This window comes from Carlito syrichta, unplaced genomic scaffold (genome assembly GCF_000164805.1).
Source record: "Carlito syrichta isolate Samal-C Ts95f unplaced genomic scaffold, Tarsius_syrichta-2.0.1 Scaffold239038, whole genome shotgun sequence".
Taxonomy (NCBI): domain Eukaryota; kingdom Metazoa; phylum Chordata; class Mammalia; order Primates; family Tarsiidae; genus Carlito; species Carlito syrichta.
Genome location: NW_007183134.1, coordinates 346,257 through 363,725, shown reverse-complemented (window position 1 = coordinate 363,725; position 17,469 = coordinate 346,257). Strand labels below are relative to the sequence as shown.

General features: G+C 41.8%; 1 protein-coding gene across 1 annotated transcript in view; it reads left to right on the top strand.

The window, feature by feature from the left end:
- The window catches only part of LAMA1 (laminin subunit alpha 1), a 157,110-nt gene that overhangs the window by 102,286 nt on the left and 37,355 nt on the right, over positions 1 to 17,469 (top strand). Inside the window, exons 38-48 of the mRNA XM_021709489.1 lie at positions 3,419 to 3,629; positions 4,105 to 4,221; positions 4,346 to 4,509; positions 6,504 to 6,639; positions 7,442 to 7,535; positions 9,722 to 9,838; positions 12,026 to 12,208; positions 12,487 to 12,641; positions 13,972 to 14,115; positions 15,450 to 15,583; positions 16,979 to 17,129. Of these exons, the coding sequence (XP_021565164.1) occupies positions 3,419 to 3,629; positions 4,105 to 4,221; positions 4,346 to 4,509; positions 6,504 to 6,639; positions 7,442 to 7,535; positions 9,722 to 9,838; positions 12,026 to 12,208; positions 12,487 to 12,641; positions 13,972 to 14,115; positions 15,450 to 15,583; positions 16,979 to 17,129 (1,606 nt within the window). The remainder of the gene's footprint in view (positions 1 to 3,418; positions 3,630 to 4,104; positions 4,222 to 4,345; positions 4,510 to 6,503; positions 6,640 to 7,441; positions 7,536 to 9,721; positions 9,839 to 12,025; positions 12,209 to 12,486; positions 12,642 to 13,971; positions 14,116 to 15,449; positions 15,584 to 16,978; positions 17,130 to 17,469) is intronic.

Genomic DNA, 17,469 nt, shown 5'->3' with positions numbered 1-17,469 from the left:
GAGCGGCCATTGCACTCCAGTCTGGGCGACTGAGTGAGACTCCAACTCAAAAAAAAAAATTTTTTTTGAAAACAATGTACACTTCCACCAGCAATACACAGGAGGGTTAAGTTGACATCTTTTTTGTTGTTGGGCATAATTTTTGACATTGTTGCTTGATTTGTTAAGTGAAAAAGAAAAAGAGTAGCCTACACTTGGATGAGGTTTGGAGAGAGGACTGGTAATCTAATTACTAGAATACAAGGGCCTGGCAGAACCCCGAGAGAACCAGGAACTAGAGGAATCAGAAGAGGGCCAGGTCCCAGGAGATGGGGTGTGAGAAGTTGTCTGTGGAGCACCTCCTCTGTGTCAGTGAGATAATCCAGTTGGAGAAACCAAGGCCCAGAGAATCCAAGGAACTTGCCCATGTCAAACTCCAGGACAGTATGAACCCTCACCACAAACCTAACTCTGCCTAACTCCAAGCACTATTATTTTCCAACTCAGAACAGAAAGAAGTACCTGTTGAGACCCAGTCCCTAAAAAACAGGTGGATAGAATTGAACAGTCAGGCCTTCCTTTCCGGGGCAGGAAAATGCGATCACAAGACTAGCGTAGGAGCGAGGCAGGGTGGGGGTAACTCTGGAGGCAAGGGAACGTAGCTGCTGTTGGCAGGGATCCGGGAGGCAGGGGGCATCATCTTGGTGAACCACGTTCCTGAAAGGAGTGCTGCAGCCCCGTGTCTGCAAACTGAGGCTGTTCGTCTGTGCTCCTCTTGGGCGCTTCCATGCTGGTCTTCCCAGGACCCGTCCATGCTGGAGGCGGCCCCCCAGGCCTGGCTGGGCTCTGCTCTACTCCCTGACCTCCTCAGCTCCCCTGCCTCCGGGAAAACATATAAACCTCCTGCACTTGATTCCAGCCACCCCCACCCACATCACACCATGAGGGTCTGTTAAGGATAGAGATTCCCAGGGCCGTCCTGGAGACCCCAGGGGGTCATTTTGTGGGGCCATCCTCTCCCACTGTTACTCTTTCATGCTCAGTTCATTCATTCATTCAACAAAATGGATTGAGCCCCAGGTGACAGGCATGGTGCTAGGAGTTGGGGACACAAAGGCGAACAGTAGAGCCTTTTTTGCCTGCTGAGAACTTCGGGTCCAACTCAGGAAAGTTCATTTTCTGAATATGCATTTAATGGGAGGGGAAGAGTCCCCTGGGTGCCCCTGACACTCCCCACTGGCTAGGGTTTCACTGGGGATCTTCTGGTTCTATATGGAACACAGTTATTAGTAAGATTACTGATCTCTCTCTTTAATTTGCAAAAGACCTTTCATTTTAAAAGTTAAGAATTTAAAATTTGTTCTCTGGCCTTCACTCTCTGATTTTACATAGATAATTCCTGTATATATGCCATTTCAAATTACATGGATAATTTTAGGAATTATCTGCTTTTTAATTATAATTTTTAGAAAATTGTTGGTTTATACTGAAGAATGGCACTCTTATGTGTGAGAACATTTAGCAGACAAACCAGTTGCTTTCTGTGCTTGTGCTGGGGTCCCCAAGACCACAATAATTTTTAGAGTGTTGCTAGGACGCTCAGGAGGCAACATACATATGATTGTACCTATGGCTAAGATTTATTAACCATGAGCCTCCAGATCAGGCAAAAAGGACACTGCAAAGTCTGGAAGAATCCATGGGGGCAGCTATACATTCAAAATTGATTTAAATAAGCAATTTGATAGCATATTTATCTATTTAAAAAATTGGAAGCCATGTGTGGTGGCTCACGCCTGTATTTCCAACACTTTGGGAGACTGAGGCGAGAGGGTTGTCTGAGCCCATGGTGCGGTAGTGCATGCCAGTAGTTCCAGCTACTTGGAAGGTTGAGGCAGAAGGATCACCTGAGTCCAGCAGGTCAAGACTGTGGTAGCCATGAGCATGCCACTGCACTCCAACCTGGGCAGCAGAGTGAGACTGACTCAAACAAACAAACAAACGAGAAATTGAAAGAAACTTTTTTTTTTTTTTGAGTCAGAGTCTCACTCTGTTACCCAGGCTGGAGTGCAGTGGCATGCTCATGGCTACCACAGTCTTGACCTGCTGGACTCAGGTGATCCTTCTGCCTCAACCTTCCAAGTAGCTGGAACTACAGGCGTGCACCACCATGCCCAGCTAATTTTTCTTGATTTATTGTAGAGACAAGCTGTCACCAAGTTGTCCAGGCTGGTCTCGATCCCCTGGGCTCAGGCAATCCTCTGGCCTCGGCCTTCCAAAGTGCTGGGATTACAGGCAAGTCACTGTGCCCCGGCAGGAAAAAACTTTTAATTTCTTTGAAACTTGCATTTATTCATGGTACAAATTATATCTTTTTGGTAATTTGAATTTGAAAACTTTCAGAAAACCTATTTCTTAACCAGCTCAAGAAAATCCTTTTATCATATAAATAAGCTGGTAAATTCATGATGCATCCCTGAATACCCTTCTTTCAATTTCTTACCATGTTGCGTACAGTGAAAGATTGCAGTTCCTGTCATTAACATAGAAGTCCCAATAATCTGAATCCAGATTCTCTGAGATGATTTCTTTTAATTTCATTACAAAAAATGTATTAGGAAGTCTGTGGATAGAGATAATTTTTTTAAGTGTTTAGATCCCCATGAAGCCCTATTAAACCCAAATTTTCCAAGAGGTTTGAATAAGAATGGGGTTGATGAGCATCACTGTTTGAAATCAAGATTTTATAAGACATGAAGATGGCCGGGCTTGGTGGCTCATCCCAGCATTTTGGGAGGCCGAGGCGAGTAGATTGCCTGAGCCTGCGGGTTCAAGACCAGCCCAGGCAACTTGGCGAGACCTCATCTAGACAATAAATAAAAAATTAGCCAGGCATGGTAACGCACATCTGTAGTTCCAACTACTTGGAAGGCTGAGGCGGTAGGATCGCCAGAGTCCAGCAGGTGGACGCTGGGGTGGCCATGAGTGTGCCGCTGCACTCCAGCCTGAGCAACAGAGTGAGACTCCAACAACAAAAAAAAGACATGAAGCTTGAAAGCTTCAGGACCTACACCTGCTCGTTGTCATCACCAACCAGCTTTACTTAGACTCAGGAGATGAGATGTCGGTGTGCCTGTCCATGCAAGCAAGCTGTGGTAGATGGAACACAAGCCTCACTGTACACGTGTATAAGGACTCTTTGCTTTGAGGCATGAATAAATGTAAGTGAGATACTCCACTAAAAAAAAACCAGTTGATTAATCTGCCCTGTCTATGGCTCTTTTAGAAAAAATCTTTCCATTCTTAAGAATTTAGGATGTATCACTTGCGATTTCAAGAAGAGACTAGGTATGAATATGTAAAACTTCCTTCCTCTACTATTTCAGATATGAGTTTTCTTGTGCATTTGCTTACCATGTGAACCACTCTTGTTTATCAGAGCTGCTGAGGACCTCCTGGCACAAATTCAGAAGAATTATCAGATGCCACAGGAACAGTTGGAAGTGTTAAAAAAAGCAGCAGACCGCCTCCTTTCAAAGCACAACAGCGAGCTGAGGGAGGCCGAAGCGCTCGTGAGGGAAGCCGAGGCAAAGATGCAGGAAAGCAGTCACCTGCTGCTCACAGTCAATGCCAACCTGAGAGAATTCAGGGTGAGTCTGACACTGCTCGCCTTCGCAGTTACCATTGGTAACCAGAGTCTCCAATGTCAACAGTAAACACAGAGCCCCTTGCACTGACTTCTGAACACAGCATTAAGCACCGAAGTTCAGGAGTAGACTTGCTTTTTTTTCTGAGTTGGAGTCTCACTCCATCGCCCAGGCTAGGGTGCAGTGGCACGTTCACGGCCACCCCAGCATTGACCTGCTGAGCTCTGGCGATCCTTCTGCCTCAGCCTTCCTAGTAGCTGGAACTATAGGTGTGCGCTACCACACATGGCTAATTTTTTAAATTTATTTATTGTAGAGACAATGTCTCACCAAGTTGCCCAGGATGGTCTCAAACCCATGGGCTCAGGCAATCCTCTCACCTTGGCCTCCCAAAGTGCTGGGATTACAGGCTTGAGCCACCGTGCCCAGGCTGGACTTGCTTTTAAGAAACATCCTTAAAAGGCGATTTCCGTTGCAGGATACAAATCTGCATGTTCAAGAAGAACAAAGCCTGACCTCAGAGCTAATTGCCAAAGGAAGAGGACTGATAGATGCTGCCACTGCACAAACAAATGCTGCACGAAATGCTCTAGCCGTAAGTTACAACTCAGCACAGCTACTGTACAGTTTCCAGAGAGTCTTCACACACGGCATCTATATGCACATATCAGGTAGTAAATAGATGCATTTGTATTTACAATATTAATTTCTCCACATAGCAATTAGAGCATCATCAGAATGAGCTACTTCTATGGGCTGCCAAAATCAGGCACCACGTAGACGATCTGGTCATGCACATGTCCCAAAGGAGAGCTCTCGATCTGGTCTACAGAGCCGAGGATCACGCTGCTAAGTTCCAAAGACTAGCAGGAATTCTGGACAGGTGAGACCGCACCCTTGTGGGGATTCGAGAGGTCGCAACCCATCGATCAGAGCAAAGAAGGGAGGATCTATTGATGGCAGTGAGGAGTTACTCTTCTTCCTTTGTGTAAAAATAAGCACTCCTGTTTTATTTACGTGGCAAGTCGGATTTCCTCTTGTCTGCTAGCATAATTTACCATTGGCGGAAATGTTTAGGAAAAACGCAGATGGAACTGGACAGGAATTAAAACAAATAGTTTGCTATATTATGAAGTCATCAAGCCTTTTTTTAAGCACTACTGAGGGCTCAGGGCTCTGGGAAATTGTGGTTGCATGTGAGACTTAATGAGGTTGTTACTTGCTTTATAAATCTTGCCTTTGGAGAGTTTATGATTTGGGTGGAGAATGTCACTGCCCACACTCTATCTATAAAAGTGGGCATCTCTTTTCCAAACTCTGAAAGATACCATCCCCAACCATCTTCCATTGCCTGAAAGGCTACCATTGTAATACAAATATCTTAACTTGTATTTTTGGAGTATTGTTAAATATGTACTCAACTTGTAAAAAGTGCTGTAAACAAGAAGCACAACTTTAGGCCAGTGGTTTCAAACTTGTCTGCACATTGGAATAACCTGGGGACCTTCAGAAGGTACTGATTCCTTTATCTCCTTGTCCACCTCCCCCAAAGAGTGTGACTTAATTGGTTTTGGTCTGGGCTGTCCCCGGAGCTTTGTGGTTTTTTTTTTTTAAATCCCCAGGTGATTTTAATGTGTGGCAAATGTGGGAACTGGGGTTTTAGGACTTATCAGTGATTTACACAACACTGTGAGTTAATTGGTAAATTCATTTCTTTAAAACCTACTATAAATGATGAGTGGGAAAAGTCTGAACCCACTGGGACTGTGTGTTTTTGTGTGTAGGTGTGTCCTGTGGATGGAGAAAGAAGTGCCTCCCCATATTTGAAAGGCTGACCTAAAAGATTAGCTCATGCAACAAAAGCAATTAAAAACGATATAAGGTAGAATCTTGCGTAAATGATATGCTAAATTGAGTACCGCTGCCTCCATGCACCATAGGAATCAGTCATGGAAAATAGCAGCAGATACTTGGTGATTGTCTTTTCATTGTCTTTCTTCATTTCCCCAAAGAGAAAAAGGTAATTCTGACTCTGTACATGGTTACAACAAAATCTTTATTATTTAGTATACGAGTAGTAAAAGCAATTTGGTATGATGCACAAACTTAAATAACATTATTCTCTTTTATTTATAAATCACTGAATTTTGCCAATCAAATAGTAACCAGCAATAACTGCTAATATCTGGTCTGGGAATCACCTGATTCAATAACCTTGGAAAGAAAATGAAGTGAATTACTCAGCAGGCTAAGATGTGTCAATTGCTAGATTTCATTTTCAAGATAGAAGGAGCTGGATGAGATTGTGCCGTTACCAGCTACCAAGTTCCTAAGTGATTTGTCCACTTGTTAGAATGAATGGAGTTCAGCTGATTGAAATATTATCTGATCCTCCCCCAAAATCTCTAGTGAATTTCATAAAGTTGATGTATGAAATCTGAGGAATAAGATTCAGTATCCTTATGTGTGCTTAGGGAAGCATTTTGGAAATGAATAGGTTGTGTTGCACGGTGACTATAACTAACGCACACATGCAGTGTAGCACCGGCCAGACACAGAGGGTTGGAACAGAGATCAGATTATGTTGAGGCTGATGGGAAATGATGAATGTGGTCTAAAGAAAAAACAGCAATAATCTCTTCTTTGGTTCTGATCAAATAGCAACTCCGAGTGTTACTGTGACAATGTGGCTACTGCTTCTCAAAAATTGCTTTTGAAGTTAGAGGGAACCTATCTATAGGTTGCATTCCTTGCTACTGATATTTTTCTGAGAGGAAAGAAACTAGGAGACTTTCAAGTATAGTAGGCACTTGTAATTTTCATGAGTGAATCTATTTGATTTAGTTAATCACATTTCCACCTATGCTGATTTGATAGTGGCCTTAAAGGTGTCAGGCATGTGTCCCTGAATGCAACCAGCGCGGCCCATGTCCATGCCAACATTCGGAGCCTGATTGAAGAATCAGAGAAACTGGCAAAAGACACTCACAGGACTCTAACTGAGATGAGCCTGGTAAGAAATACCTGTGGGCTTCTTTTTCTGGGCACGACAGGAAATTGTTTGAGCAACGCCTCAATGGCTCAAATTTATGCTTATTGGCGTTCTCTTCTGGTAGAATCTATTTATCTTTATGTCATGTGATAGGTGTTTTAATTTCTTAAGGTCATAAATACTTCTTGACACAGACTAGGAACTAGTGTTGTAGAGATGAGGAAAATCTTACATTTTCTTACAATAAAAATGATAATACTTCCGGATGGCTACTTGAACCTGTTTTCTTTTTTCTTTTTTTTGAATTGGAGTCTCACTCTGTCCCCTAGGCTGGAGTGCAGTGGCACACTCATGGCCACCGCAGCTTTGACCTGCTGGGCTTAGGTGATCCTTCTGCCTCTGCCTTCTGAGAAGCTGGGACTACAGGCACATGCCACCACGCCCACCTTATTTTTTGATTTATTGTAGAGATGAGGTCTCGCCAAGTTGCCCAGGCTGGTCTCGAACCCCTGGTCTCCGGCAACCCTCTTGCCTCCTCCTCCCAAACTGCTGGGATTACAGGAGTGGGCCACTGTGCCCGGCTGAAGCATTTTTCTTTACCTATGGCAAAAATCTTATTTAATAGTTGGTTTCCTTCTTACATACTTAAAAATGTCTTTGTGTTCTTTCACCTTAAATTTCTGCATACCTGGTACCTGGTACTTAGTTGACTTTCTTCCTGGGCACTTGGCTGGGGGCTACTCGGATGGAGTTGCTTCCTCCATCCCTGGCAGGACTCCCCTCTGCCCTCTAGTCACCATGTTTAAGTCGTTCTGTTTTCCAGTTCCCAGAATCCTTTGTTTCTAATGGGAAGGTGGCTCTGCAGCGCAGTTCCAATGTTCTAAAAGAAGCCAAAGACCTCAGAGGAAAGCATCAAGGTCAGTTTGGATCAAGGACTGTGTGGATGGGAGAGTGAATGTGAGCCCCTTCCTGAGTGTCCTCTAAGAATATTCTCCTTTCCTGGAGCAACGTGAAGCACAGCATTTCTTGTCACATTAGTATTCCAGTTTCCTACCATGCAAACATCTTATAATTTAAAATTTGATTTTATTATACAGTCCTCTCTGTTCTCTGTCCTTCCTTTATTATACAGTCCTCTCTGTCTTTAAGTCTTCCTTGATGATCAAGTCCTCTGCTCATTGCCATAGCTTGGAGCTTTCACTGTTCTTTATAGCTTCTGTTGGGTTATCTCTCTGATTGCATGTGTTCCTTTATTTGTCTCACTATTTCACAGTTTCTCGAAGAGATGTATTATGTTTTATATGTCTTCTACCTTTCTCATAGGACTAATGTCATGTTGGATTCGTGGTAGGTTTTCATATAATAATTATTTCATTAAATAATAACAGATTTATGAATTTTTCAAAAAAATACCTGGGTAGTTTAGTTTGTTTTAAGAGTTGCATTTCTTTCTTCTCTTCTCTTTTCTTTTCATCAGAGTCTCACTCTGTCACGCAGGCTGGAGTGTTGTGGCACAGTCATGGCTACTGCAGCCTCAACCTACTGGACTCAGGCAATCTTTCTGCCTCAGCCTTCCAAAGAACTGGGACTACAGACACATACCATTATGCCTGTCTAATTTTTTGATTTATTGTAGAGATGAGGTCTCACCAAGTTGCCCTGGCTGGTCTTGAATCCCTGGACTCAGGCAGTCCTCCTGCCTCAGCCTCCCAAAATGCTAGGATTATAGGCATGGGCCACCACACCCAACTTTGTCCTAAGAGTTTCGAGAAGCAATTATTTGGTATATGTAAAGGCTATCCAATGACCATAACACAAAATGGCCACAGAATCTGTTATGTAAGATAAACTAGTAGGCATACAATTTTTTGTAACAAATAGCATGCTTTCTACCTTAATGTATTCTTAGATACCAAAAATATCAAGACTTCTTCTATAGGAGTAATTACTGGACCATACACAGAGCTCATTCCCTTTACAGACTACTTCCAAGTCCAGCACCATAGCCCTCCACAGCTGTCTGAACCAAGAGCTTGGATATGTGCATACTTTTTGTTTGTTTGTTTCTCTGTGAGTGACACAATTTAGAATTTATGTTGTCATTTCACAGTGCAGAAAATGCATAATGCTCCATCATAAAGCATTAAGCACAAACTCTGCATCAATGTTGATGGGTGGTAGTTTCAGTTCACAGAACTTTAAGTACTTCATAGACTTTGAAATTGTGAACTTTCTGGCAATTAACATTTCGTGTTTTAAACATGAGTTCAAAATCCAAATGTGATTGTGTGTCATGAACAGAAATTTTAAAGGCAAAAGCTTGGATCCAACTTAAGAATGAGGTTAAGCTGAGTCCCAACTGGGTGACCAGAAGGGAATAGAAAGATGCATAGGATTGGCAGGGATACAGGTGAGAGACTGAGAAACACTCTTATCAAAGGAGGCCGCCTTTTGTTTACAACCCAGAGAAGAAAGGTGGTCAAGATCCAGACATGGATTAGAATTCAGTGCATCTGATTAAGACCACGTGATTTAAACACAGTTCTTCATCATTGAGCTCTAATAACATTAACCAGGAAATTTAAGGAGAAATATTAGTGAGAAAGTGAACAAGCAAAGTAGAAAAAAAAAACAACAATCAAGTCAACTAAAAATATACTCTTAATTTCTATATTGAATGGTACTTAGTCTTGCTGGAAAAAATTTTACTTTTTTTTTCTTGAGTCGAAGTTTCACTCTGTCACCCAGGCTGGAGGGCAGTGGCATGCTCACAGCCTCTGCAGCCTCGACCTGCTGGGTTCAGGCAATCCTTCTGCCTCAGGTTTCCAAGTAGCTGGGACTACAGGCACATGCTACCATGCCCAGCTAATTTTTTGTAGAGACCATGTCTCACCAAGTCACCTGGGCTAGTTTTGAACCCCTGGACTCAGGCAGTCCCAAAGTGCTGGTATTGACCTTGGCCTCCCAAAGTGCTAGGATTACAGGTGTGAGCCACCGTGCCCGGCCTAACTTTCAATATTGAAAGTCTCTTTATTACTGATTCCGTAGATGGGTCAGAAGTGGTGGCTAACCTAAACTGAAACCTTTCCCCCGCTTTCAATAGGTATTACACTGGAACTAAGTGAACTGAGAAATATGGCAAATAGATTTCAAGAAAATGCTGATAAAATTACCAGGCAGACCAGTGAAACGCTCTTGATACTTAAAGCAATTCCTGAAGGTAAGTAGAAAGACATTTCTTGATCCAAGAGCCCTAGCTCAAAAATGAGACTGTAATTGATAAAGTTTTTGCTTGCAAAGAATATGATTGGGAAATGAAGATTTCTGTTTTTTCACATTTGCATTGAAATACTACAATTATATTCTTAAAAACAGAAACTTTATACAACCGTCTTAATTGCTTATTTAGGAAATAGGCTTGATATATCACTCAGATGAAAGACGCGTCATTCAATGAGATCAGCAGGTAAAGAAGTGAGAATGCTCTTTACCTGCCTTAAGGGAAAATGCCAGATTCATTATTAATGTGGCAAGTTAGAGAATTCTTGCTCAGTCATTCTCCTTCATGAAGAAATAAAACATTCTAAAATAGGTCCACTGGTCACCTTAATACTGATGGTTTGGAAATGCGGTATTCACTAAAATTATAAATAGGATAATTTTTTTTAAAGTTGTAATACAAATGAATTGTACTGTGGTGAATTATTTACATCACCTCAAACTTCTCTATTCTTTGTTTATTTTTTTATTTATTTTGAGGTGGCATCTCACTCTATTGCCCAGGCTGGAGTGCAATGACACACTCACAGTCACCCCAGCGTTGACCTGCTGGGCTCCGGCAATCCTTCCACCTCGACCTTCCAAGATGTTGAAACTACAGACACGTGCTACCACATCTGGCTAATTTTTAAAAATTTATTGTAGAGAAGAGGTCTCACCAAGTTGCCTGGGTTGGTCTTGAACCCACGGGCTCAGGCAATCCACTAGCCTCGGCCTCCCAAAGTGCGGAGATTACAGGCTGAGCCACCAAGCCCGGCCTTCTCTATTCTTAATAAGAATTTTAAAAAAGTTTTGAAAAAGTTTTACTACGTGGTCAAGCTTGTCTCCATAGTCATTCTGTCTGCAATTTTCATTGTGCAGGGGAAACTGGGCATGAGTACATCGGGCTTACTTCTTACCTTGACTCAATGGAGATTTTCTGATCTGGTAGTTTTTTTAAAGAACAATATGGCATATTTTGATTAAATGGTTAATAACTTTTTATTTGGAATTAATTTCAAACTTACAGAAAAGTTGTAAGAAGAGAAAAAAATCCATCTCTGTACCCTTTATCCACCTTCTTCTACTGTTAGTGGTTTGCCGAATTTGTGTTTAAACTTTAAAAACAAATAATAGTGCCTTTAAAAAAATTCCTCACCCAAATTTTCTGTAGTAACTGAATTCTAGTTGACCTCAAGTGCCTGTGCAGTCTTTGTTCTGCTGTTATTTCTAGCCGTCAACTGATTCTATGGGCAAATACAGTAAGTTCCCTACATATGAACGAGTTTCATTCCAAGAGGGTGTTCCTAAGTCCAGTTTGTTCATAAGCCCAACAAAGTTAACCTAGGTACCCAGCTAACAAGATTGGCTATACCGTACCAGCTATATCAGCGTTGCTTTTACATCTGTTTCCAGACATCCTGGGCTTGAAATAAGGATACTGTACTCCTGTGGTCTCTACAATGCTGTACAGTAAAGTACACAAAAATACAACCACTTATAAAGGTTGCACACATGTGATAATGTATGCCAGACACATGAACTAACTTACGTGATTGGACATGCAAACACATGTTCACATCTTTGAGAGCTTGCCACTTGAAGATTCACTTGTAGGGGATTTACTGTACCTTTTCCCCCAGCTTAGGACATCTCCACCTCAACTGCGTACTTGACTTTGAAAACCTTCTAATCCAGACATGAAATGATGTGGAGAACATGTTTAATGATGATGAAAAAGGGTGATAGAAAAGGACCCAAATAGGAAAATTTCACTTATTAACATCTAAGATGCCAATCACGTAGTGATTAACTGTTGCTTTTGTGATCTCACTGTGTATTGAAATCATATCCCAGATAATTATTACCAAAAAAATATTTTATTTTCATATTTATTACTCCTAAAAACAGGTAGTAGAGCATATGAGATGCAGGTAATTTTGCCATTAAAAACAAGAAGCCCTGTAAGCCACTGACCAGTGCCCAAAAGAAAAACACACACACACAAAAACAGGAAATTTCAGTTTGTGTTCAACACTCTGTAAAATGACCATAATGGGCTTCTGTGTAAGATTGCATTAGTTGTAGTTTTGTTCTTCTCTCTGTGTATAAGTGCCCGAGTACATGTCTGTATATTCATTTATTTCAGGTGTGAGAGACAAAGGAAGCAAAACCAAAGAGCTGGCCACATCTGCAAATCAGAGTGCGGTGAATACACTGAAGGATGTCATGGGACTAAGCCAGAAGCTACTGAACACCTCCACTAGCCTGTCCAGAGTCAATGCCACCTTACGAGAGACTAACCGGCTTCTGCACGCCTCCACCATGACCAGTATGTCAGTGCCCTTCCTTCCAGTCATGAAAGTCAGAATCCTGCATACTCCTAAAGAGTAAAAATGTGCCGACATCTGGATTTGCATGTCTAAAGAAAGAGAGGGCCTTGGACAATGTGTGCTATGGCACCTTTTTCATATAGTTACCCAGATTACACCCATTTGGTTCTTAGAATATCCTGTTTTGTTCAGTGTATTAGTGGACAACTGATTATCTCATTTTTCCCCCACCCCACCCCAACTTTCTTGCCACCCCTTGCCTCCTTGTGTTTGTCAGCTCTGTTAGCTGGAAGAAAAGTTAAAGACGTGGAAACACAAGCCAACCTTTTATTTGATCGGTTGAAGCCTTTGAAGCTGTTGGAAGAGAACTTGAGCAGAAACCTGTCAGAAATCAAACTGCTGATCAACCAGGCCCGGAAACAAGCAGCTTCTGTGAGTTTGGAGCCCCGTGGCTCTCAGTACTACCCAACACTCCCATGGCCCAGACTCTTGGTCACGGAGTCCCAGAAAATTCCTGTAAACATGGCATTCGGTCACACCAGGTGCTCTAGGACTTCCACAGACCCAGATCCCAATAATCCCAGGTTCGTGATAACTGGGGCTTGGGATATTTAAAGCCAATAGTTAGCCTCATTTTCTTTGCATTCTGCTTTTATTCAACATTTTTTAAAAAGTTGTAAGCAGAGCTCTCTGAGTCTTTAGGGAAGATTTATCATTATAGCCTAGAAGGGTAGCTATAGCCTAGACAGTGCAGAATGTATTGTCTTAGTGATAACATCTCTCTAAGTTATATTGGCTGCATATGGTGTTACTTCTTCATTTTACCAACTTAGCTTTAATGATCCAAGTGCTCTTCAGAATGCATGTGCAGTGTGGGCCTCAACCTCGAGAAGCTGAAAAAACAATTTGTATAGGCACAAACGCTGCACAAATCCATGTCACTAAATGTGTCCACCACTGTACACTGAGAAGTTCAAACTTGGGAAAATATTTTATAACCGTTCATGGTACATGGCACTGGCTGTGCTTTGAAAGAGAGGAGTTTCGGGGAAATAATTAGAGTTTCAAGAGAATGTGCAATTGACATGCAACTGGGGACTTAGGATGAATGTGACCTCTGGACTTATATTTATCCACCTGGAGCTTTCTAGGCAAGAAAAAGGAGTTCTGGGCTCTCTGTTTTTTCCCCAAGTGTCCTCACAATTGGAAAAGGAATGTTGACTCCATGTGTTTTAGTTACAGTCACTAAATAAATGTATGTGCAAGTCCAAATGCTATGGTTAACAACACTTAGACTCTTTAAGGCTAATGGAAGATATATATGCAAATAATTACTAATCAAAGATATATGTGGTAAGTGCAATAATTGCTCTATAAATATTTGCTGAATGAATAAATGTATTACCCCTGCCTTTATTCACCAAATGAACATCAAAAATTCTCTTTGGTCAGGTGGAAAGATTCCAAGGTGATAAGGTCCTTGTCTTTAAGGAATTAAATCTCACATAAGTGAGACAGTTTCCTATATAAATTACCCTTTTAAAACTACAACTGATTTTCCCATATTTAAACACTTTACCAAATACATCATTTTTATCACCATCTGATCTCTCACTTGATGAAACAGGAAGCTTTATATATTATCAAGAGAGGAGACCTGCCTTACAGTGAAAATTCATTACAGGAGAGCACTATTAAACTGCTGGTGAGCTGTCAGTGTGTGTCACTAAATGACTGGGACACATTCTTTTTCTTTCTATAGATTAAAGTCGCTGTGTCTGCAGACAGAGATTGTATCCGGGCCTACCAGCCTCAGATTTCTTCTACGAACTATAACACCTTAACGCTAAATGTTAAGACACGGGAACCCGATAATCTTCTCTTCTACCTTGGGAGCAGCACCAATGTAAGTTATGGACTTTTGGAAAGCAGTAATGAGTCTTTTATGAAATTGTAGATTTTCTGAAATGTTGGGAAAAAAAAGTAGAGCCTTAGTGAAATCATTGATTCTTCTACAAGGTAGCATTAGATTAAAATGGTAGCATTAGATTAAAAATAAGGTACAAATTTGAAAGCCTATGAGAAGGAAAGTGACATTTCTCAAGAATGCTTCCCTCTGCCATCTTAATCGCAAGCCATGGTTACAGAGCTTTATGTAATACCCCTGTTACCTCAGAGATGATTGAGTATTATTACAGTTGGCAAGCTTTACCCAGGCTCTTATTGCCAGCAAGATTCCAGTGGAGAGCTGGGTGTAGTGGCACATGCCCGTAATCCCAATAGTCTGGGAGGGTGAGGCAGGAGTTCCAGGCTGCCGTGAGCTATGATCGTGCCACTGCACTCCAGCCTGGGCAACAGAGATTCTGTCTCTTTAAAAATAAAGGTTTCAGTGATTCCCAGAGGGTGAGTTTTTATGGAATAGCATTGCTACTGTGGTTGTGCCTGTGGGAATGGGTCAGAGATCTTGGACGTAGAGGGTAGAAAATGTTAACAAGGCCGGGCTCCGTGGCTCAGCCTGTAATCCCGCGCCTTTGGGAGGCTGAGGTGAGCGGATTGCCTGAGCCTGCGGGTTCAAGACCCGCCTGGGCAGCAAGACCTCCTCTCTACAATAAATCAAAAAATCAGCCGGGCGTGGTAGCGCATGCCTGTAATTCCGGCTACTTGGAAGACTGAGGCGGAAGGATCGCCGGAGCCCAGCAGGTCGAGGCTGCAGTGGCCGGGAGCGGCCACTGCACTCCAGTCTGGGCAACAGAGTGAGACTCCAACTCAAAAAAAAAAAAAAAGAAAATGTTAACAAGCACGTATAGTATCTGAAATGCCTTCTTGGGAAATAAGATGCAGAGCTTGTGCAAGTCTATGATGTGGGATTTCATGACTTCTGTCTTACTGCATATTTCACATCAATTTCTTGCCTTCTGAGACTGAGCAAATAAGCACCATGCCTTCCCTCATGCTCCCCATGGACTGCCTGTGACCTCCAGTGAGTTTTCCTGCGGAGTTTTAAGAAGGCCATTGAGGAGGACCATGCAAGACGCCTGTGGGTGGCGCTGATGTCCTCAGGGCTCTGAGCCATACTCCAGCTCCAGGGAGGGGAGCTAAGACAGATGAAGAGAGTTTGGGGGGATTTGCTTTAAAAAAAAAATAGAGGAAACCCTGTAAAAACTGGTCTTTAAAGTGTTTTGGTGATTGTGCAAACAGCCCAGTGCATAAACTCACCCCCACCCATGCCCCATGCCCCAGGCTGATTTCCTTGCCGTGGAGATGCGGCGAGGGAAGGTGGCCTTCCTCTGGGATCTGGGCTCCGGGTCAACACGCTTGGAGTTTTCAGACTTCCCCATTGACGACAACAAATGGCACAGTATCCGTGTAACCAGGTAATAAAGTTCTTTCAGAGCATCTCTCTTTTTAAAACTATTTTATAAGTAATTGCATGCTTGTAACACCATATAATAGATTTTGAAACTTTTGGAAAGCCAGATTATAATCAAAGAATACTTGGTTTAGATTATCTATAGAAATAAGGACTTGTTGCAAATTACAGAATTTCTTTTTTAGAGACTGAGTAGTAGTATTCCATTGTGTATCTAACCCACATTTATTTATCCATCCACCAGTTGATGGTTGATCATTCTAAATTGTATTTAAAACTCATAACCTCATTTTGCACCTCATAAGTATATACAATTATAATTTGTCAATATGTAATTTAAAAGTTAATTAATTTTAAAATTGTTTAAAGAAATAAGGGTTTGGGTTTATTTTCTTATTACAGAAGAAATAAACTTTGCAAAATCAATAATCAAAGGAAGAAAAAATAAAAAATTTGTTACCTTTAGAATGTCTAAAAGTTTAGATTACCTTTAGAATGTTATCTTTAGAAAGTGTAAGTCTGAGACTAGCCAGGTGCGGTGGCTCACACCTACACTCCCAGCACTCTGGGAGGCCAAGGCTAGAGGATTGCTTGAGCCCAGGAGTTCAAGACCAGCATGGGCAGCATAGTGAGACCTCAACTCTACAAAAAAATACAAAAACTAGTGAGGTGTAGTGGTGCATGCCCATAGTCCTAGCTACTCAAGAGGCTGAGGTAGAAGGATCACCTGAGTTGGGTAGGTTGAGGCTGTGGTGAGCCATGAGCATGTTACTGCACTCCAGTCTGAGTGACAGAGTGAGACTCTGACTCAAAAAAAGAAAAAAAGAGGAAAGTCTAAGTCTGAAGCCATCAACCCAGTAAAATATTTATTCCTCAGTAAAGAGGAGAACATGTAGCCTGGTAGGAACATGTGGCTGTCGGTGGGTCATGCAGGTAGGGAAGGACAGAAGATAAGGATACAAGCAGGAAATGTGTCTTCTTAAAATTCAAACACAGCAAAATTCTTCCTTTTGAAGTTCCTCTCCAGAGGTAACACTTTTAAGCAGCTTTGAGAATATTTTTCTTTAATATGCCGTTTTGTGGCCAATTTTTTCTTTATTATTACAAAGTGGAGTCATATTGAAGGCAGTAGGCTACCTTCAAGTACAGTTTAGCCCATCTAACCTGTTTGAAGCAGAGAGGTAACATGATCAAATTTCTGTTTCAGAAGAACCACTCTGCAAGATTTTGGAGAGTAAACTAGGGATGGGGTGGCCAAGACTGGCAGTGGGGGAACCAGTAGGAGGTGCTGTTGTGGGAGTCCTGGGAAGAATCATGACGGCTGCATATGAGGGGATACTTGTATGTGCACTGACTCGAAATTCTGAGTGCTCCTTTTGCAATTCTTTGTGACCTTTAGATTTGGAAACATTGGTTCATTGAGTGTAAAGGAAATGAGCTCAAATCAAGAGCCACCAACAAAAACAAGTAAATCTCCAGGAGTAACTAATGTTCTGGATATAAACAATTCAACACTAATATTTGTTGGAGGACTAGGAGGACAAATCAAGGTAATGTTCTGAATGTTCATCTGAACAGGACTGATTGCCTGATTTTACCTACATACAAAATTATTATGTCTAGATTGTTGGATAGATCTTAGGCGGATGAAGAGTTTTCTGCCTCTATTGTTTTGCTTCATGACAGCTCATCTGCAGAGCTGGGCTGGTTTTGTAGGGTTAACTACCGTGCTTAATCAATAGCATAAATGGAGAAGGAACCAATGGCTCATTTTGCTATTTGAGTTTCTTTTCCAATGATGAAATAGGAAATTCAATGTTCCATGTTAATTTCTGTAAAGTTTCTTTATCTCTATTCTCACTCTAGTGGTTGACTAATACCAGTTTGTGT